The sequence below is a fragment of the Helicoverpa armigera genome, chromosome 15 (assembly GCF_030705265.1).
Source record: "Helicoverpa armigera isolate CAAS_96S chromosome 15, ASM3070526v1, whole genome shotgun sequence".
NCBI lineage: Eukaryota > Metazoa > Arthropoda > Insecta > Lepidoptera > Noctuidae > Helicoverpa > Helicoverpa armigera.
The window spans coordinates 2,299,065-2,322,798 of NC_087134.1; the positions used below are offsets into that span (position 1 = coordinate 2,299,065).

Consider the following 23,734-nt stretch of genomic DNA (forward strand, 5'->3'; position numbering starts at 1 on the left):
TGACTAGAATACAGATTTTTGTCTGTACCCGATTGCCAGGCGTCGGGCACTTTTAAAAGTTTGACAACTGCAGAAACTCATTGCATTATCTGTCGATGCCAGTTTCTAAAATGGCAAAGATTTACTTGACACTTATTGAATAGGTTAATGCTGAATCGTAAATACTAACCCATATGACTGGGACGACATTCTATGATTTTATTCCCTAAATATCTATCAGGGACGTAGATTCAGACCTTCTTTATCTTTCTACGTTATACACTCTCACTGATGTGACGATATTGGACGATATTCAACCCTCGTGCCATCACGTCGTGACCAGAGATCAATAAGCCTTTGTACGTGATCACGCAAGCAAACACGATTGTTTCCGATAATTGACTCGCTCCTGATTTTACGTCGTCTATGTAGGTGGCCAGAGTGGCAGTTGATGCTCCGAATTTTGTTAGTTAGTTCTCTTGGATTTTCAAAATCTATCGTTCCAAGGGTTGAGACATCTTTTCTGCCACAAGAGTATGAATCTCTTATCCTCAATCTGTCTAGTCTTTACCATATTTATCATTGTTATGAATACCTTTCTTTACTGTGGACTTTATGTCCTTCTTGATAATTTATATTATTTATGACTCCCAAACGCTCATTTGTTGTTTAAGCTTTTATAAACATTTTATTAAATGCGATTATGTATACTTTCTTCTTCTATTTGTGTGGCAATCATCAATTATCTCCATAACGCCAAATTAGCTTTGCATGTCCACGAACATGGTGTAACCTTCGTATCTTCACTATCTTCGTGCCTCAAGGCATCCATACGTTAAACTTTATTATGCTTGTACGCGTTTGGTCACGGTGTTTCTTTCACCTCACCGTTAGAATTCAATGATGTAGTGTTATTTCATGCAAACTGCTTATAATCGGATATGTTAAGTTAATGAGCTGCCAGCATGAACATGCTGTAATTAGTTTAAGTTACGATAAGTTTTTGTTGCGTTAATAAATTGACGTTTAAGCAGCATAATTTTTTGATACATGTTTTGTTAATGTTTAAATAATGGTCATCACCGTTGCTGTAGGTTATTACCATCACTTTTAGGTATATATTTCTCCTAAAATTGACTTATAAAACAAGTTACAAGTCTAAATTCCGTCTCTGCACACACGGTCACGATGTCGTCCAACCGAAGTGATTCTCACTGCATATTCACCGTTCCCTTACACGTGAATATTCACGAAGTTAATTCACTTACAAGCGAAACGTGTTCCTCAACTGTGTCAATGTATTCTGCGATAAAAATGGTAATTTGTCGTACTTGGTTTCCGTCCTCACGAATGATGACCTGGTCGTGGACAGGTAGCTGTAATTTTTCATACGATATTGATGGCCTGTCTCGATTGTTGGTCGATTAAATTTCGAGTTAAGTGGTTTCAGTGTCCCGGTGTTGGTTTAAGTTGACAATTTTTTTATCATGTTCTTGCTCATGTCCCAATATATTTTTGTTCAATTAATAGGTAGTTTTATTATGGAATTTACCTATGGAATAGGCACAAAGATAGATTGAATCATAAAGGCGTTTAGTTCAAAATGAAAATTTTGCATTCGAGTTTCCTTTATAGCACAGCTTTGTATCATTACACGAAATTATACCGCACTATCACTTTATAATATCCATTTCCTCAATATGCCTGCTTCAAAGCGCCACCCACGTAACCATATCAGCATCATTGAAACAAGAACATCAAAATGCACTCTAGATAATTGCCTTCCTAACATTGTACCAACCTTAATCTGTATTACCAGCTCTAATCACAAATTCTCTTATCCTAGCTTCATGTTGGTCCTAGAGCGCGCGCACACTACAAATATTAAGTCGGCCGATAGTTGATTTTTGCTCATAAATCGGTATGAAGATGAATGGAAGTACACACGTAACAACGATTAGGTATTTGTTCAGCATCAGACCGACTAAAAACTGTGATTGAATTCATTTTCTTTCACATCACACAAAATCTTTTTATTTCACATAGGCCTTTGCAGGCACCTATGAAACGTCACACTATTTGCACGGTTCCAAAAAATGCTTTTTCTAGCAACGGCCGACTATTTAGTCTGCAGTGTGTGGGCAGGCTTAATTTGCATAGAAAACTATAAAAGCCACAGTTTTCCATACGTTTATCTCGTTAATTCATGCAGCGATAACTCGAGGAGGTAATGATAAAATTGTTAGTTCGATGAGAGCGAAAGTCCCATCGGCGCTTGCGCATAAAATCGCCATAATGTCCGACATTAACGTTTTCACGTTCGCTGAGTTAGCGATTGTGGGAGCCATAAATTTTGCATCGGTTATTAATTTGTATGGTGTTGTTGTTAATGTTTGATTGAGCTGTTATGAGGATGGTCCAGAATTTGACTGTATTATTAGGTAATTACTTAATCAGAAGTTACCTTTGATTTTGATCGGTAGCAAGCGGGGTTGAATGTAAATAAGTCCGGAAGAAATAAGACCCGATAAAAAATTAAAGAAGAGGCCCTTTAGACAGATAGATTAGTCTTTAGACTCAACAAAAGGAAGGCTTCCTTTCGTTGATAGCATATAGAAAGCACTTCAGATAAACTCATTTCTACCAACCAAATGTACCAAAACTGAACCTACCAATCAAAAATAACAGCAACAAAAAATCAATTTTCTCCAACAACCTATTTCCATATATCGTGTTTCTCACGCAGGCACGGTTACCGCGAGCCCGCGGCTCCACCCTCGTTGGTAATCACTAAATTACTGCACAACTTTAGATATGCGAAACACGAAAAATAAATACTTTAGCCGTTTATGAAAAGCACGTTTTTAAACCACCAATTTTGTGATATTCCGTATAATGCCCTTGTTAAGGTGAAGTTGTTATGGACAATTATATGGTGAATTGAATATGTGGTACAGCGTATGAAAGTACTTTAACTAATTAGTAACTGGATTTAAAAGGTGTTATTTTTAGGTACTTCTTAAGTTTTGTCAGAAGATATACAAATGTCAATATGCCGTTTTGTGAGAAGTAATGTAATGATCCCCCCATTAGTACAGGAAGGGGTGTGTCAGGCTTTTACTGACTTACAACCTACCTATGTTCCTTCTGGAGGCCCTTGTGTACCAGGGCCGCAGTTACTCTTTCCATTAATTCCGCAGCCCTTCTAACAATACCTAGAAAGACAACTAAGAAAATAATCCGCTGTATAAAGAGTAAACGACCAATTGATTTGATTTGCTTCTAACTAAACTCTTCTATATGCCTTCCTCTGTAAAATAAGGCTTGTGACCACTCAATGCCAATTAGCGCTGAGTGCTGGGGGTGGCAAGCCGTAAGTCACGTGATCGCATCACAGCTTAGGAATCACGCTAGTGATATGTTTACTGAGGCCATTCCTTAAATAAAGAGCTGAGGAAAAGTGAATTGTTTGTTTGGTAGCCAACTGCACATAAGTCGGTACAATGGATTGCTTAAACTGTCCTGTTATAATTGACTGCCTTTGTGAAAAGTTATGAGCTTTAAAGATTTTATTTAGAGTTAAATAATTTAGCATTACTTGCCATTTACTTTGACACCAACTTATGATAACTTCATCCAAGCTTCCAATAAGTTTCCTAAAATAGAATTGCTTTATTAAATAAATATGAGCGTGTAAGTTGTTCAATAAATCATAAGGTAAATATTAGCTGACATGTCTAGCCTGCAAATTCACTGCATAACTTTCCATACAATTATAGCCAGTAGCGTTTACCTTTATTTTCATTCTCATCGACAGCCTGGAGCAGTTCACCTAGTAAGGGAAAAATTGCCATAAAAAGAAAGAAAAACAACCATCAGTTTACTTCCAACTGAGGAACGAGTTTTTAGGCCAGAGAAGGGCCCACTTGATTGGATGATTGACTCGCCCATAAATGGCGAAAAAACCACATAAAAGCACTTAACAACATGTTATCGAGATTGTAAACAGAATTATAAATTTCCGACATTTTATTATGCGCTAACCTGTAGCAATAAAACCTCTTGGTTCTGCAAAATCAATATGCTTAAGTGGCGTTGCAATATTAAAGACGTTAAAACGTAGGTCTTTGGCTAGTTTAGGTGCAGACTTGAAGTTATGAAAGATGTATTGTGGACTTTGATGACAACATTCTTGGCAGCTGATGACCGGTAACAATGCTCACTTTTAACCGTGTTTGTCTATACGTGTTCTGGAATTTAGACGTAACGTTTTTGCATACCATTCACCCACTTTTGCTTTGTGTTATTTTAGGCGACTAGAAATTAGAGGTTTAAACAATGCACTCTTAGCAACCAAATGATGTATTTGATGTTACGGCATAGTTGGATTATGAACACGGCCATATTTTTGTGGAAAAACTGTATGCTAATCCAAATAGAAATTTTAAAGAGCTTAAAAATTATGGCTTCTTAAAATATTTGAATAGAGGTCGATTCAAACAAAAATGTGTTAGATCCACGGATAACATTCACGCGCAAGCAGTAAAAGTTTAGTGCCTGCTTGTTTTTGGCATAACAATATCAAAATGAATAAACATAATACCATTGTTTTCGTGTTTTTCAGAGCAGAATAGAATTTATCACGTTATCTCGAAAAAATGTATGATTTATTGCTCATCTATCAAGCTTTATAATTTAGAAAATGCGTTGATATAAATATACCAACGGAATGTAGCAAAACGCTAGAATAAACTAAGATAGATTTATCCATGAAACAAAAGAACTATTACTAACTTTATAGACTCGTAAATAAGAATAATAGTGATTTATAGTACCTAGTTATTTATTTGCGTTGTATTTCGTTACAATATACGTAGATGTCATAAAATACATAACGGATTCGAATCGGACATTTCAAGCGAATGTTCACGCATAAAATACGAATTAATCAGACATGCAATACGAACCTTAAAGCTTTTGAATCAGACTGTTAATAAACTACCATTAGAAACATGAATAGACTCACAGAACAGACCAATAATTCGCCATTAAACTATTAAATTACACTTAGACTTACACAAAAATAAAAGCAGAAATAAATACAGTTTAAAATATACTTAAGTACTGAGCAAAAGTAAGTTAAGAATATGCCCGGGAGGTAGACGTCAATCACGTAGTGGTTTAAGAGCAGAATAATATTAATTGTTGGGTTATTTACAACGTTTCGCGAAAGACTGACGTGGGGCAGTAATTGGAACTTCGCACGGCTTTCCATCAAGTGGTTATAGGATGGTCATTTGCGTGGATTGTTGTTATGTTGTTGATGTTTTTATGGCTTGGTGTAAGGATGATTATCAAATGTTGTTAGTGTAATTAGACTTGGTGTAAGAAGATATGTAATTTAAATGAATATAATACAAAATAGTTTGTTTGTTATATTTGGATGACATGCTTCACAACTTATTTTGGAAGTTTAATTTTAAGTTTTAAATGTCATCCATATTTTGCTATTAAATTTTTAAAGAATTATGAATTAAACACTTCCTTTTGGAACCATTAAGAACTTTTATTATTTAAAATAGTAAGTTATTCACTACTTCGAGAGCTTGTTTTCTTTTACCGCAATCACAGTTAATTCTAGGCACAGAAAAGCGTGAAATCACGTATCAAACAAGTTTCGCATTAGAATATCGCAATGCACATAAGTATCGATACTTTATCGATAAGCGGCTAAGCTTGCAAGTGCTGTAGTTAGCCGTTTCTACTTAATTGACTTGTTCGACGCGCGTGAAAGATAAACACTGAATAAATATGGTTTTTCAAACGTTATTAAGATTATCTGTTATTGTTTTTTTAATGTTAAGAATCGGAGATATATTCCCTTAATCACAGCATTTTCTACCTTTATTCTAAGTGTGTATTTATTCAAGTTTAAAAGAAACGAGCAGGTCAAGTTATTCCGTTATAAGTTTTGTTTGTATACCAATTATCCGGTGCTTTTAAGACTTGGTGTTTTATATCAATTTATTATTTGAAACAGGTTCTTTAGGAAGTATATCCTATCCAAATTAAGCGATAACTGTATCGTTAATGTCTTGAGTTATCTTGTAGGAAATGACTTGTTTGAATTTATGCGTCCTATTAATTATCCGATAACTTAACCAAACGTTTTTTAATTAGTGAAAACCAAAACGCGTATCTAATGCATACTAATTTCTCAAAATTATTTAAATAAATTGTTACAATTATTTAAATGACTGCTGGGCGGTAAAAATTATATTAACATAAGTTTTACTACTCACCATACATTTAACTACAACAATAGCATTTAGTCTCGTTAAAAAATTAAGTGAAAGTATGCACGACCTTAAAACTATTGTCTGTACTAAAAGGTAGAAGTGACGAGGTGTCAGGTACAAAAAGTGCTCAACAATAAAAGGCTTCTGACATTACTAACTGGCCTGAAAGTGACACCAATTTAGTAGAAATAATAGGGGTTAAAGTATGAAATTGCCGATTTGTACTGAAAACCTAAATTGTATTTTTTTTTAATTTTTAACAAACTTATTTAATCAAAATAGTTGCCATTATTATCTATACATTGCGGTCATCTAATAAGAAGGTCATTTATGCCTTTACGATAGAACTCTGAGGATCTAGACTGCACAAACAGTGTGAAAGAATTTTGTTCTGCCTCCTGGGAAGAAACTTCTTGTGACGTAGATAATTGTCCAAATCACAAAAAAAAATGGTCGTCCGTTAGAGCAAGGTCTGGCGAATATGGAGGAAGACGAATAGTTTCCAACTGCAGTTCCTGAAGAGTTAAAACGGTTTATTTTGCTGTATGAGGCCTCGCGTTGTCATGGAGCAATAGCGGTGAAGGTCGATTCATGAGTCGTGGCTGTTTTACTGCTAATTTTTTCAACATTATTCGGTGTTCGGCTGGGTATCTGGGTAGTTTGACTAGGATCGGCGTTCACCGTCTCTCTTAATTTCTCGTTAATCACCTGTCAGGCGGTCTTTCTCATGGCTCGTTCTTCAAGTCGAAGTTTCCACCACGAAAGCGTTTAATCCAAAATCGCACGGCGCGTTCTTTAGCAGACACCTCTTCAAATGCAGCATTGATATTGCGGGCTGTTTCTGCAGTTCAATCCCGCGTCGGAACTCATATTCAAAAATTACTCAAATTTTCGCAGTATCCATCTTTCTTGTTTAAGTTGAATAACAAAAACAATTGAACATCGATAATCAAATGTTTCACATTTTTTAAAAGAAAAACATCACAGAAACCACGTGAAAAAAGTTCCATTCGAAAACCTCAAACCATGAAGACTAATTCAAAAATTCAAAAACCTACTAGAATAAAACGGCAATTTCATACTTTAACCCCTAATATTTGGTCGTGGAAGTGGGACATACCACTTAAAAACAAATGAGCATTCGTATCCAATTTTTAGGACATCTAAATATTGCATCACTTTTTCATAAAAAAGTGAACAGCTGAACATCGATGAGGCTGGCGAAAATATACTGATGAAATCGCTTGATGCACAAGTTTTATTTATAGGTCTTACTCTTTCAGTCGAAAAAGTGCGTAAGATCTTTGTTAATAATGGATAAGGGGATAAACTGTTCTTAGGGATTTCTGCGCTTGATTTTCGTTTCGTGGAAATTTTGTTGAGAATTGGGATTCCCCACATCTTGTCATATATGCAGATGTTCACATATCGTATTTTTTTACAAATCGATAATATCTCTCAACCTTGGACATTCAGCATTATTTGTTTCCGAACGTCAATAAACAGATGGACACTGTGTTGCCAAGTTTTATCGAAAATAAAACATTTGACTATCGACTTTGCGTAACTGTTTAATTATTTTTGTGTTTATGCCAAAACAATAAATCGATCACAGTTTTATTGGCTGAATGAGTTAAAACATCTTTCTGTTGACGGACTGCTACAAGTCTGGTCTAAGAAGACATTTGCGTCATCAGTAGAAACGTAATGGGACATGCTTGCTTAGCGTGGTAAATATACATAACAACACTTATTCCTCTTCACTTCTGGTAGTAGTTTCTTGAGCTAACAATGCAAGATTCCTTACATTAAGTGATACTCGAGCATAGAACTTGTTTCATCGTAATGGGACTATAGTGTTAGTAGATTTAAGACTTCTTCGTTAGGACCCATCTGTTCTAATCTCATCTTACAGTACACAATTTGCTAACAGTCTTCTCCCATCTTTCCAGGTATGCAGACCAGATATAGATTGTTCCTCACCGGCCAACAAATGGCGTTACATCGAAGTGTTCACCTGCCTCGGTGACAACGAGAAACTTAAGAAGGAGATGAGGCTGTCCTTCCCCAGCGGCCATTCATCTTTCTCTGGATATACCATGCTGTATTTCTGTGTAAGTTTAACCGTACATTCATATCTTCTTTTTATTGAGTCAGCTGTAGAGGCTTTCTTAATCCGCCTGATAGCCTCAGACTTGACATTTGAAAAACAGCTGCTTTTATGTCATTGTCAGAGACTCTGGATTTAGATACCCAAACAGAAGTTTAACACCACCAATTCCTAGACATCTCATTGCTTTGTGAAAGCTTCTAACAAACCACAAAGTGATTTCGATCCGACCCAGAAATCGAATGGGATCCAGTGCACAGCGGTCGTTTTTGTGGCCACTAAACCAACGGCAAAGGTTCAGTTAATACTTCCCGGTATAAATAACAGTGGTGGTGATCCATCTTATGCTAAAGTTTAACTACCGTCGAGCCATACTTGACACATTGATGAGATGTCACTGTTCAATCCGTACTTCGGAGAACACATTATGCAATCATTCACCGCGAATGTCTAAGCGTAAATCTATCTTAGTCCGTCCTTAAAGGTAGAGCGCAGTGAGACATCTAGTCTAAACTTAGATTGCCGGTGTTACTTATAAGGTTGTGACAACCAGGTGATCTGTGCGACGTACTTTTATTCTGAACAGATAGAAGAACATACTATTAACAATTCAGGAAAAGGACTATCCTTTTCAAAATAATAAAAAATAGTATAGTTGTAAATAATAGGATTACATAGATAAGAAGGCCACTTGCCACTGGTTCAATGGTAACTGGCCTTGCTAGTATATAATTATGCACATTGTTTTCAATCCACTCTTCTAGAGGTAGGATCACAGTTGACCTACATATTTTTAAGTCAATAAATAATTCGTCAGTATTTACCTTAATCCTTATATTTTATTCCAACAGATGTACCTTCAAAGACGCTTCACATGGCGCGGCTCGAAGCTGATCCGCCACGGGATCCAGTTCATCCTTATGCTGTTCGCGTGGTACACGATCATGACGCGCGTGTCTGACTACAAGCATCACTGGAGCGATGTGCTGGCTGGCTTCAGCATTGGACTGCTTTATGCTATCGTTATTGTGAGTATTGTCTTCTAATATGTTTTGTACTTCTTCCTCAGCATTTTATTTACTTTGCTACAACTCTTAAATTACACTAGCATCAACTAGATCGGTATTATTATCTCTTTTCGTAGTATATTTTATAATCTAACCTACATTGGTAATTCTTACATCAGTATCATGTAGGTCATCAAAGATAATTTTGGCTGTGAATTCCTTCAATGGATTTGAAGTGATAAACACAACTATAAACTTCTATAAGAATTATCAGACGATATTGATAGTCTAATCTACAACCAAAGCTACTTTTCTATTCTTTTATTTCCATCATCTAAAGTTTTACTTTTTGTAAGTTTTTAATAAGTTACTTTTTCCCTCTTCCAGTTCTCCTTCGTATCAAACCTCCGCAAGTCACCTCGCTCCCGGCAACACAGCCACGAAGCCGAGCTGCGAGTCACCAACGGCAACACGCGAGTGCAAGTCTGACAGTCATCTCCCACCAGCTCCCGATGCGAAAGCGACGCTGAAGAACTTTGATACGAACAACCAACCGTCTCGTGGATCTCCCACGAGTACATCGATGCCTGCAGGCAGAACAGTGACATTCAGTGAGCACAAATGTTTATTAGTGAGTGTGTTTGAGACTACTTCGAACGCGTCGCTTTAAAGCGCTGGATGTTTTACCCGCTGTAAGTAGACTTCTTCTAAAGCGCTGCAGCGGTGTTTAGGGCGGGAAAATTGCAGCTGATTTTTGCAACTTTGATAGTCATTTGTTTGTTGCTGTTGAATACTTTTTGACATAGATTGTCTATGTTAGGACTCCGTGTATTTATTTTCGAGTTTCGCTTAGTAACGCTTATTTTTTGGATGTGTGGTAGATTGCAGTTTCGTGGTATTTTATTGCGTACACTTGACTGAGGTTGCTGAATGCCTATTTTGGTTTCCGATTATGTTTTTAGCTACTGATTTATGCGACTAGGTAAAAGTTAAAATGCATTGAACGAATTAAAGTTTCAGTAGTTAAGTCAATATGAAGTGACTTAGCTTATTTCTTCATCACATTTATTTTGCGAAGAAGATTGTATCTTATGAATTATTGTCATATCACAAAAAAAAAATATGTTTTCCTTATACTGTTACCAATATAATTAAAAGTCAAGTGTTTACAAGAAAAGCATAATAATACAAGATATTTTGAGGATTGTGCAATGTTATATAGGAGTTGATAACAGATATATGTATATATTTAACTACTACCGGGTACTAGAAGTATTACTAACAGTGCTCGTAAAAGTTTGTGTTAAGATATTACTGTATTTATATTTATTGAAGTCGGTTGCAACTGGCTAGAGGCAGCTAATTTACATAAGCTGGATTTGACCGACTTTTAAGAAAGGCTATTAAGGAATCGTGTTATTAGAAACTGGGCAGTTGGGTCAGTTAAAATGCGAATTAACAGAATTGAAAAGTACACTGCTTTATTTGTTTAAAATTAGAGACAAAAAGTTACAATATGGGCGCCATTTTGGATTTTCTGACGTTAGTGTTTTTTATCTGTGGCAATGACCTAACTGCCAGTGTTGACTGCTTCGAAAGAGGTTTTGTAAAAAAAGTTATCTATTGTTTTCAATTAAATTGAATATCAATAAAAACGGTTCACATAAAAATGAGTGAGTCACACTTGTTTGAATCGTAATTTATGATTAGTGTTGAATATTTCAGATAATTTATATCATAGGAGTATATTTTGTAATTATAAGCTAAATTAGGTGTTCAAAGTGATCCATTGTTTCTCAACTTAGTTTCTAAAAGGTACTCCTAGTACCTTATTTAAAAAAAATGTAGATCCTACATAGAAATTGAAATAAATAAGTTGAGAAACAGTGGAAATTAAACAAAGATAATGTACATAATGTATTTTTAAAAACAGAACAATTTATAGTGGGTGCACTTTTATACTTCTAAAAATTATGAACTATTTTTATTCTGCAGCAAAAGATATTCTTTTTTTATTAAAAGTAACGATTTTATTTTACCGAATTAATTGGATCAAAGCTGGATATTCTATTTATCATTATTGTTCGAAAAATTTTGGGTAACCTCAAAAGGGTGAAACATCCTAAATTGACAGAAATATAACAAAAATACTTAAAATAAATAACAACCAGTGCGAAATCTGGAAACTTTCAAATCTACTTAAATCCGCAAATTAATGCAAATAAATATTGAAAGATTTACACTTAAAATTACAATGTAAAATATATTAGTTGCACATTTTATAATTATAGTACAATTTATTATAAGCTATTTATAGATATATCACATGTAGTTGTTTCGTCGAAATTTTTAAGAATTTTTCAAGCTGGGATTTTGCTCCATATTGGTCTAAAATATTTGAAAGCAAAATAATCTCATACTAATTACTGTAGGGTAAAATACGCAAAGTAGTTTTACTCTTAACTCTATAATTCTCGTCATGTAACTTTGCCACTACGAAGTTAGCCATCTATGTCTGCACGTTAGTCAAAATGTCCGAACAAAACAAACAGCTAACTTCAGAGGGGTACAATTATTTTAACTAGAACTATTACCCTATGTTTTGTTTTTATTCAGACTTTTTAAAGCGATATGGAGCTAATCAAATTGCATTTAATTCAATTATTAGTTTATAGTATGTCATATGTTCTAACATTTTAAGCATCGTCAAAAATCGTTGTATAAGAACTTGTAGTTTTTTCAAAAAGAAATATTGAACACAGCTACATATTTATGTTAGTCATAGAAAAACGTAATCTGAAGTCTCGAAGACAGCTGTAAACGTATTTTTTTATACTGTGATATAGGCTTTTAAAAACACGGAATAAATGATCTGAGATGTTTGAAAAGATAATTAGTCGATTATTGAGAACCTCCTTTTTGTTAAGTCGGTTAAATTATTTTGTAATCTGTGGGAATTCCAATTGTCCCGCTGTGCTTTTGTCAATTATTATCCTAAATATAAAATATAATATAATCCAATTATTAGTAAACGACTAATTATATATTCAATACGTCTCTATTACAAATACCCAATAGAAAATTAGTTTTAGGTCCAATTAGGTGCTAGATAAGTGTAATATAGTTTTTAAAATACCTATTTTTACTCATTGTGACACAAAGATGTCAAGATGTCTACAGTTTTTTTTTAATATTTAAGTAAAATTACTTGTTTGTATGTTTTTTTTTTATGTATAATAGAAACTTAAAATGCACTGCCTTTAGATTTCTTGATGTATTGTAGCTTTGAGGCAGCTATTTATTTACTTATTTTTAAACGTGGTTAAAAGTTTATGAAGCATAATAATAAATCTGTATAAAGTTTTTCTTGTTGTTATTTTCGCAGAAACTGGTTACCCTACTGTTTTTACTACGATTGCTTACAGCGCCATCTGTTATTTTGTGATGGTAATAAAATGCAACCGCATTTCATATGATGCCGAACGTAAGCAAAAGATGGCGCTATCCTCAGACTATACAAAAGAGGTTTAATATCAATACCAAATTATTCACAGCCACAATTATAAATATTTACAGTCTGTTAACTAGGTGGGTAAACAGTCGTTATCGCTAACAAGATGAAATATAACAGAGCAAGGACCTCGGTAACGGTGCTTTTTGCAATGTTTGACAATGACTAACACCGCCTACAAGTTACCCACAGATGGCTGGTTTTTTATCAGTATTGTACCAGTAGTTATCGCGTCACGGTGTGTTCCGCGGTTGTGAACGAACATTTTTACGTAAATATAATGTTTTTGTAGTGTAACAATGGCTGTGGACAGGTTAATATGGAAGATTATACTGGACTTCTTCGTTTTAGCATGCGGTGAGTACTGAAGAAATGAGAATGTGGTTTTGTAGACCATATGTTTCGATTTTAACGCTGACTTGTTGCCTTCCGATGTATGAATTTAGATTACAGTGTTAATCAATGGCCAGATAATGGGTTCTGATTTTGTTTTCCTTGTTTTTCCTCTGTCGGAAAATTCGGATAGTGAAAATAATATTTTCTGTGTTTTTTTATGTTTTATGGTGCTACTTAAGTAATAATTTTAGTTAGTCTACCGCCAATTACTTTTTTTATTAAAACCGAGATAACCTGCTCCTTAAATTAGTTTGTTGCCAGACAAAAACATATATTTAAACCTCGTAATTAAAAATATTTTTAACTAAACATAACAATGACCTCGAATATTCTAGTTTGCATGTTTTATCACGATTAAAAAAACAAATAAAAAAGCCTTCAAGATAATTGGTTCACCCGCATCCCGTGAGAACCTCTGCACGAACCCGGAGAAAAATAGCCTATGGCCTTCGTCGATAAATGGGCCATCTAACACTGAACTATTTTTTCAAATCGGACCAGTAGTTCCTGAGATTAGCGTCTTCGAACAAACTCTTCAGCTTTATAATATAAGTATACATTTAACGGTAAAGGACATCGCTCAATGCAGCGGTCGGCAATTGTTTTGTAAGCGACTGGCCTGCATTAGAATCGTTAATCGATAACTTATGAGAATAAGTAGTGAAACACAATGCGGTAGGCCCAAACACTACATAGGTATTATAAATAAATATTTTTTTGCCGCATTGCGCTACTAGATAGTAGAAATGGCCTAGACTGACAGGTGGTCGCTTACGTTTAAGGAAGTATTCGTGGAACGTTGAATTGGTTTTTCTAAACAAATTTTTATGTCTGTCTTTTTTAAAAATTAGGTATTAAAAAGAATTTCCTTAAGCAAGACTCAAAGTAGATACTGTGTAAATTACTCTCTCCCGATATGGGTAGCGCCAGCTCTGTTTCTTTCAATAAGATTACCATCAAGGATGCATTTTTAAGTACCTACCTTAATTGGTACTTAGACTTACTCACTGTACAGCGATGATATCACCAAGAACCCACCTTATCTCTTTATTAGGGAACTCCCAACTCTTTTGTAAGTAAGTAGGTATGTCAGTTGCATATTGCATGACTGAAATCATCAAAGAAACAACTGAACATCTCTTACACAATACATTTGTCACAACTTTCTAAATAAAAATTGATTCCTTTTTTTAACAAGAAAGAATGATCACATTGAAATTTCGCTATCTCAGCAAAATATCAGCAGATACTCAACCTCAACATTTTAGTAAATAATAATCAATACTTGAATGATCGATTGTAACATTCGAGTACAGTTCATACCACGATAGTGTCGAATCGATTTATCGGAATTGCATTTAGAGCAGGCGAGTTCAAGCAGGTTACACCGATGAGGTCATAAGCCATCGTAAATGAGTATAACGCTCCTAACGTTCACAGAATGTAAATTCATAAATATTTGGATGCATTCGTCACAAGGAGAACAAAATGACTTGCGGAGATGTCATAAGGCAAAATGTCCTAAGAAAGTAGCACACCAAAATACAGGTGTTGGCGACGAGGAACGTTACCAAATCCGCCCTTACCTACACACCTTTTTATGGAACCCGCCCATTACACTAATCAATCAAAACCAATTTGGGACAGATTGGCTTTAATGTTAAAAGAAACCCTGTCGTCTCATCAGTTCTAGCAACTGATCACGCCTACCGTACAGTCAACTCCAGGTCAGTGGTAACAGTTTTATAGGAAAATCGTACTTATTACTATTGTGTTAAGGTGCATGACAGTTACCACTGATGTGCAGTCTACCGTACGTTAGTTGACCTACGAATAGGCGCCTGACCTACCTTCCTTATGGCATCTCCGCTCGTTTTTCCTTACTCCGTAATTTGAATGCATTCGTCAACAAAGTCACACACACATGCAAATGAAATTACAAGATGTGCGATTGTTTTTTAATCGTTTGTAATTATCGGCAGTTTCTCACGTTTGCGTGTTTAGACTTCGTGAGTGCATTTTGCTTAGAGGTAGATTGGTCATAAACTTGGACTCGGTTTAAAAAAATGAAGGTCATTGTTTTAATATATCTAGAATAGTTTGGTCTCTAAAAATAATATAATAGGTGTGTAAATAAACCATTCTTTGAACGATGTGTGCGGTGACGCTAAATTGAATAGGATGAACTTATAACCAGGAAATATGCAATGGCTGTTAGTAAAACCTCTTGAAAAATAATTAAATCCTGAAAAAATATTAAACAAATAATAATTATTGATTTGCTTTAATAACATCAAGAATCCCAGAAGACTATCGATTTAATGATACTAATTTTAATATTAATTAAGAAGACTTAGAGTAGGTCAGTCGAAGTCATCTCCTACCTAATAACCGAAACCCCCATTACAGCATAATCAGTACCAACTTCCTTAACGTGTGCAGTGTTTGAAACCAGGATGTAATTAGATCGTTCAGCTGAGCAAAACCTGTGTGACGAACTTGAGAACTCTGCAAAATATTCTGTCTGAAACGGCCTTTTTTGTCCACACTTGCAAATGGTACATGGATGTCTAACTGATTCCCGCGGATTCACCCGCCTCCCGAGGCAATCCCTTCCAAAAAGAGAGGCTTTCTACTGGTAAGAGAATTTTCAATATTGGTTCAGTAAATCCTGAATTCGAAAAAAATCTTTGTCATAATTATAATTATATCAATAGAATACGGATAAAAGAAGGATGATTAATAAGCCGCTCCCAAACGATTTTGTATTGCATTCCAAAGAAACCACTCATGCACCGGAATAAAAATGTCTTTTGCATTTCTTGGATTTCCTTCGCAAACGTCATTTTATCTCCGCCTTAAATGTGTGCCAGATTCCATATACTTAACTTGTTTCTGTGTTTTAACAATAAACTTAAACGGTAACATACAAGCAAACGGAAAAGTTTTCACTTTCAAAACTACAGTATTTTGAACGCACCGTAATATGAATGACGATGCATTTTTCATGTGTCTGCGAACGCCAACGTCTGAGTTCCATTTTTAAATGTAAATTCATTTAGTTTTTGGTTAGTGCATTCTATTTGTGGCCAGTGACTTTGTCATAGCTTTGTGATGTCACAGAGAAAAAATGAGACGAACATTTTTCTATAGAATTTGCTCATCTGTTATGTCTGTACGTATCAAGATAAAAGATAAAGTGAATGTTTTCTGATAAAGAAATCTATGAATCTGACGAGGTTTCAATTTTATTTATAAACTGCCTTTTTATCTGACTATAATTATTTTCCTTGATAGGTACATACCACAAAAGCATGGGTATGTCTAACGTACCAACCCACTTACTGAGACACAAGGAGATCTAGGTCTTGATTTACTTCAATGCTTTACGATAAGGAGCGTTCATCAACTCTTGACCTAAGAGGTCATTTCATTTTCTAAACGAACTAAGGCACGAAACGTCTGCAAAGTGGCTAAGTTTTATCGAATGCGCTAAAACTCTTTGGTTGAAAAGGAAAATCGTTTTAAAATTCCTTGCCATGAACTTGAGGCATTCTAAATAAAATATTATTGTTTTCCTGCTGCATGACAGGACTTATTCATCAGTATTTTTAACCGACTACCCAAAAAGGAGGTGCTCAATTTTTCGGGATCTTTTTAATCTTAAAAAAATATATAGAAGGAAAGAGGAATAATATGTGTAGGTAGACATGACAATCGTTTGGTTGCTTAGCAACAGGCTTCTGACTTTTGTTTGTTTGTATGACAAGTTAGCGCCATTTAATTCCTTTATTAAATAGGAAATTACATATAAGCTTCATTATCCTCCGGAATTAGATAGATAAAATATCCTTGATATCCTTATATGATAGCAAAATATTTATCTTTTTTATTAGCTTTTGACATGATTCGATAAGAATGATTCATACTGATAAGAGATTGGGTTTATGACGGTGCTAAATCCTGTTTCTGTATTATCATCGTCCTACTAGTATTGTGAATATGAAAGTGGTCCTTCTTTTATCCATCCTTCTATGTTCCTACAAAGTAGTTATACATATCAATTGTAACATAACATACATAAAACAAATAGCTACTCTTTAAATGTTGTTTTTTGCGTCATTTGTGTGCTGAAATAAATGGATTTTCTTTCTTTCTTTCAAATGGACCATGGTTTAAGATAATTTTTATGGGTCCTAGTTGCCTGAAATAATTGGAATAAATAAATAAAACAATACCACAAGTTTTTTGTTAAAGTTTAATATCAAAGTAATTAATTGAATGGCTATATAACATAACATGTCATAATATTGTAGATAAGTATAGTCTAATACTACTCGTACAAATTGGTTCACTATCAATTAAGGCTAATCGACCATCAACTTAAATTAAAGTATGTACTCAGTTATAACCTAGGCTTTGCTATAAATATAGGATAAAAAGTAACCTTCCTTGAAAAAATGATATTATTAACCTAGTACTATTTAACCTGTACATTATATTTTATTATTTAAAATAGACTAAGTATATTTGCAATAAAAAAAACTTAAAACTAATAAAGGGCGTCGAAAAATTGTTCCTCATCGCTGTCACCCGGCAGTGTTCCCAAAAGGCTGGCTGCATTGCCCCGTTGAATGGCAGTATAAATTCAGTAATCATTAATGACTTAGTACCTACTTGCAAATGCACTCAATGCAATATTTATCCTGCTTCACGATTCACAAAGAAGAAGGAAGGAAAATCAATTACTTTAAATAAAGTAGGTAATTAGTCTTAAAGGCGCTATAATTAGACCACATTATGGCAATGGAATGCAATATAATAATCAATACTATGGATTACGTTATCTACATTGATAACAAGTGAATAGGTTCGTATTATATCAAAGAGGTACGTACCTTTTGGCTACAATAATTTTTGCGGTTAATTTCCCCAAAAGCGTCAGTAGAACATCCGGAAACAGTACTTTTGTAAAATGTAAATAGGTACATACCTACTTATCTGTTTTTTTTTGCACCTAACTAGATATAAATTCTCTTTGTATGTAGGTATCGACCTATTTATTCATAGTAACGTACCCTGCATAAGTGCCACTAGAAACTTGATATACATTTGAAGATCAAAATACATTGCTTATAGATAAAACTAATGTATGTGTACCTACATTTATTTTTACTATGATAACAAAAGTTTGTTTATTTGTCCTGTTCGTCGCGAACTCCATCCAAGTCTTTCAGGACTCGGTCTTTTCTTTTGAAGGGTGTCAGATAGGGCAGTCGCGCCTTGTAAAGCACTGGTACTCAGCTGCATCCGGTTAGACTGGAAGCCGACCCCAACATAGTTGAAAAGGCTCGGAGGATGAAGATGAACATTCTTGTGATGCTATCGGCATATTATAGTTGCTAAAATATGGAGAAAGGTCATCACCCCCCAACCTGGAAATCAGGTTCCACCGTGAGACCCAAACCGATACCCCTTTGTGATAAACTGTTCAAACATGTATCTATCTCCTATATGTATAGAACTTGTTATCATGCAAGTAGATAACAGTGATAAGCTGAGTCAATGTTGGTGATACCACTAAAATTGATTACTGCTTGAAATGACTAAGTAATGCCAATATTATTATTCATTTTATTACTTTGAAATGCATGCTGATTTTAAAACACCTGGCGTTAAAATGATAAATGAAGCATTTACTAATCTACTATGCTTCTGTATCTATCTTTTATACTAATGTAATGATAGAAGGATGATTTTGTTTTGTCTGTACTGTAAGCTTTTAAAGCTTCGAAACTACTTAAACGATTTAAAAAAATATTTAACTGCATTGGTACGATGACTACACTATCCCCGAGTGACATCAAAATACCCAAGTGATAAATGTTTAAGCGATTATCAAAATCCTATCCGGCTTAGTCTTTCCAAATCCACACATGAGTCATTTATATTTCACCTGCTTGATAAAGGATAAAAATATCGTGAAATTTAAATTTAGGTACATCTCAACCTTTTCTCAAATACGCACGCACTACAAATATAGTGGATATCTAATCTATAAGTACCTATTCGTGAGTTATGTATGAATAACATATTTAGAATGTGTTAATATGACAAACACACTTTTGAATAGATAATAATATGGCAACAGTAAAAATTTTAACGAATAAACTTCCATTCCACGAAAAAAGCCTTTATTTAGACCGTACTCGTTTGAGTATGATGCTACCGAATTACACTATAAATAATTTTGGTACCGTGTCTTTTCCCAACTATGTTAGGGTCGGCTTCCAGTCTAACGGGATGTCGCTGAGTGCCAGTGTTTTACAAAGAGCGACTGCCTATCTGACCACCTCAACAACCTTACCCGGGCAACCCAATATCCCTTGGTAAATCACCCCAAATAAAACACTACTGATGATTTTCTCTTTTAATGTTCCAGCATCGTTCCCGCTGCTAGCGCTGATCCTATGGGTGACGCCGTTCCAGCGCGGCTTCTTCATCACGGACCCTTCCATCAGACTGCCGTATAAGGAGCAGATGATCTCCGTGGGGACTCTCGCGGGAATCGGCTTTGCTTTCATGGTGGCTACGGTAAGTTCTATATCATTTACGCAAATTAAGTATGTATTGTATATCTTTTTTACGTTTACTACTTTTGTTATTTACCCTTCTTAATCATTGTGTCAGAGATAGGTACTTACCTGACAAAAGTACCTAATGTCTCTTGTAAATATGAATTTCTACAGTAAAAATATAATTCTCTTTCTGCCGTATTTCACACCAACAATTATTAGTAATTGTAATCCTAATCCTATTTAAACACGTTTTTATACATTTCGCTAGACAAACAGACTGTTTATTTAAATTCACACTAATTTACCCACAGTAAATAGACGTTTTACTGAAATGAGCCGTCATATTTTACGTTTACAAACATGTTGAATACACTAATTCGACACAAACAGCTATAAAGATTATCCTGTAGCTATAAAACCTAGTTTGTAATGAGAACTTTCTAACCAAATAAACAGTAAAGATCGTTTACCTAGGCGCAGATTATAATCTGAGCCACTTTTTGAGCCGTTCCAAGGATTAGCTCCTTGAAACGGGTGATACCTAATTACATATGTCTTCAACAATTATTGAAGTTTAACTGTCTCTTTAAAAGCCTGCCGGGCCTGCGGAATATTTCTGAAGAATTGCCACGACCCTGGTACACAAAGGTCTAAAGGAAAATGGTAGATTTTGATCAGTGAATTTGACACTCCCTCACGCTTTACTCACAATGGATAATCAAATACATACATTTGATGATTTGCCACCAAAAAGTCTCTTTAGAAGTCTCAATGTAGCTGATAATTCTTGGCCATTATTAGACCCTCTACGTTCAGAAACGCCCAATAACTAACGTCTACTTTTTCATAATTCCTGACCATTCCTTGAATCCCTCTCATAATCATAGAAGATTCCCAACAACTAACTTTTACATTTCCATCAATTTCAGATCCTCATTATCGAGATAGTCCGCGACAGACAAGGCAAGGGTATTGGGGAGAAGTTCCTCTCCGGCTGCGTGGTGCCAGGCTGGGTGTGGGAGAGCTACCACGCTATAGGGGTCTTCACCTTCGGAGCAGCCTGCCAGCAGCTCACCTCGGACCTGGCTAAGTACGTCATTGGAAGACTGAGACCGCATTTTTATGAGGTAAGGTTCAACATCATTAAGATAAACTTTATATAGTCGGAAATTGGTAGTTTTGTGAATTAACTAGTATAGTAGAAGAGTACCTACTTAACTGCCAGGCTCAAATCGCTTGTTCACAAGATGAGAAATTGTGCTGTCACCCCAGACAGAAGCTAGAAGCTGTTAAAGTAAATCTTCCTCCTCTCAAATCTCTGCACTACTATAATCCAAAACACTACCCATTCCAACTCCTAAGATACAGGTCAACGTACCTAGTTTAGGACCTCGAAAATTAGCCATCAATCTTATTTATTGTTCAATCACTTACCACTATTTGCTATGTACATATAAACGTAATTTTTTCAGGTGTGCAACCCATCCTTCAACCTGAACGCCACAGCGAACGCTCTCGGCTATATCCAAGTCTACACATGCACGGGGACTGATGACGCCAAGATCAAGGAGGCGCGTCTCTCCTTCCCCAGCTCCCACGCCAGCTTCGCTATGTATTGTGCCATATTCTTCGTTGTAAGTATCCGATAGGCAATAGCTCCGTCGTTCAACCTGAACGCTCTCGGCTACATCCAAGTCTACACATGCACGGGATCTGATGAAGCCAAGATCAAGGAGGCGCGTCTCTCCTTCCCCAGCTCCCACGCCAGCTTCGCTATGTATTGCGCCATATTCTTCGTTGTGAGTATCTGATAGATAGGCCCTTGGTTCTTAGTTTTTAATTCTCTGCCCGCGTAAAGAGGAAAATTCAAACCAGATTGGTGGAAGCAATCGAAGGATCGAGAGCTGTGGAGACAAAATGGGGAGGCATTTGCCAAGCGGAGAGACAGTTCGGGTCAGAAAAAAGAGAAATTAATCAAGACTCGTCCACCAGCTTAAAAGGCTGTTAATACCATTCTAAAAATTGTTCAAATATGGTATTAAGTATATCGTATTAAGACTAATCCTCAAAATATGAGTCAGATTCTAAATTGCGGGTAGGTTAATGATCTTTGCAGACTAATCTTCAGTATTTATTTGTTTAGCACAGTTGTCGAGGATTATCTTTACAACCACATTCGTCAAATTCTCACAATAATTCCTGACAATAAACAGATCTAATCCAAACTCCTTTATTTCAGTTCTACGTGCAAGTGAAAGGCAAATGGCGGGGCTCAAAGCTGCTGCGCCACGGTGTACAGTACGCGGTGGTGCTCGGCGCGTGGTACGTGGGGCTGACGCGCGTCGTCGACCACATGCATCACTGGAGCGACGTCGCCGTCGGCTTCCTTATCGGCGCTGTCTATGCTTGTATAGTGGTGAGTAAAAGCTAGCTGTAATGTTAGACAAATGGTGCTCAGCGCGTGGCATCATCCAGTAGATACTCCAAAATGGCCACCACAGATTGGATCGGCCTCGGAAGAAGTGGCCGGATGACCTGGATGGTTACAACCGTGATCGGGAACACTCGATAGATCGAGTGGTGTGGAGACAAATTACATTTAAAAGTAAACGTAATCCTGGATCTTTAGATTCACATAATTATGATCGATTCTATCCACATAGCCGCTATATAAACTTCACTAAATTAGATTTAAGTTACCATCCATCTATGCACCTGACCACGTGATACACACTAACTACATACTAATCATATTATAAAGTAAACCTTTTCCATTTCCAGTTCGTCTACGTGCTGAAACCAAAGAAGTATGGTCTGCCGGTATCCTGGGACGAGCCCCAAGTGCCCACCAACACGCTGCCCAGGGCTGTTCTCGCGCGATGACCAGAAGCCTTCTGAACAATATAGCTTAACTAAATTGTAATCTATAGTAATACCTATTATGCAGCTGCTGAGTTCGTTTGTTTGTCTTTCTAAAGAACTACTGGATTGCATTGTAAAATTCTTTCAGTATTAGATGGCCTATTTAATAAGGAAAGGTTAAGTTTTGTAACTGGCGGTGCAGAGTAGTTCTGAGATAAAACCGCCGACAGAAGCTAGTGCAGTGATTTAAGAAAAATGTTGCTATTGTAAATAAGATTTTTTTCTTATTCCCTCCAATAGTGCAATAAGAATTGAAGCTATGGAAATAAAATTGTTTTTGTAAAGCATAGAAGAAACTTATTGTTATTAAAAGTAAAAAAGCTCGGTTTGGTCTCGGTTCGGTTTGAGTTTATTTCATTAATTAAATAGCTGAAAAAAAACAGCTTTATGGCAGCTTTTTGGTAAGAGTGTGGATCACTTAAAAACATTAACTATATTTAAGTAAGTACAAATTAGGAAAAAACAATTTGTTACTAAAATAATACAGTTTTAGCAATAATGGCACTCTTCATTTACGTAAAATGTACTTTTCAGGATTCTATAAATAAACAATGTAGATTAATTATTTTTTCTAACAATTGCGAGCCAAAAAAATGTTAAAAAAGTATTCATAAGTATGAGCTAAAATAGGTTAAAAATATTATTTATCAAAGATAAAATGAGTCTTATGTGGCAGTAAATAAAATCGCTTTTTGACTGAAACGAGTGAGATGTACTTACCTATTTAGAAAAAAATAAATTACAGGGAAATATATTAAGGAAAAAAAATAACATTCCAGTCACAACAGAAACACTATTTTCTTAAATGTAGGTCACAATGTAGAATTTAAGTAGAATTATTTATTTTGTACAATGAAGCATATTTTTTGAAGTTACCTATGTCAGTTTTGTATGATGAATGTTAAAATAAATAAAGAAATAAGATATTTTTA

The 23,734-nt window shown here is 35.4% G+C and overlaps 2 protein-coding genes across 2 annotated transcripts in view; both read left to right on the plus strand.

Moving 5' to 3' along the window:
• The window catches only part of LOC110371266 (putative phosphatidate phosphatase), an 85,734-nt gene extending 72,976 nt beyond the window's left edge, over window positions 1–12,758 (plus strand). The window contains exons 4-6 of the mRNA XM_049844848.2: window positions 8,231–8,392; window positions 9,240–9,416; window positions 9,783–12,758. Of these exons, the coding sequence (XP_049700805.1) occupies window positions 8,231–8,392; window positions 9,240–9,416; window positions 9,783–9,884 (441 nt within the window). The 3' untranslated portion in view covers window positions 9,885–12,758. The remainder of the gene's footprint in view (window positions 1–8,230; window positions 8,393–9,239; window positions 9,417–9,782) is intronic.
• A 296-nt stretch (window positions 12,759–13,054) lies between these two features.
• On the plus strand, window positions 13,055–23,734 carry LOC110371290 (putative phosphatidate phosphatase). Its single transcript, XM_064038048.1, has 6 exons — window positions 13,055–13,263; window positions 19,745–19,896; window positions 20,810–21,007; window positions 21,353–21,514; window positions 22,120–22,296; window positions 22,662–23,734. The coding sequence occupies exons 1-6, from the start codon at window positions 13,206–13,208 to the stop codon at window positions 22,761–22,763; spliced, it is 849 nt and encodes a 282-aa protein (XP_063894118.1). The 5' UTR covers window positions 13,055–13,205; the 3' UTR covers window positions 22,764–23,734.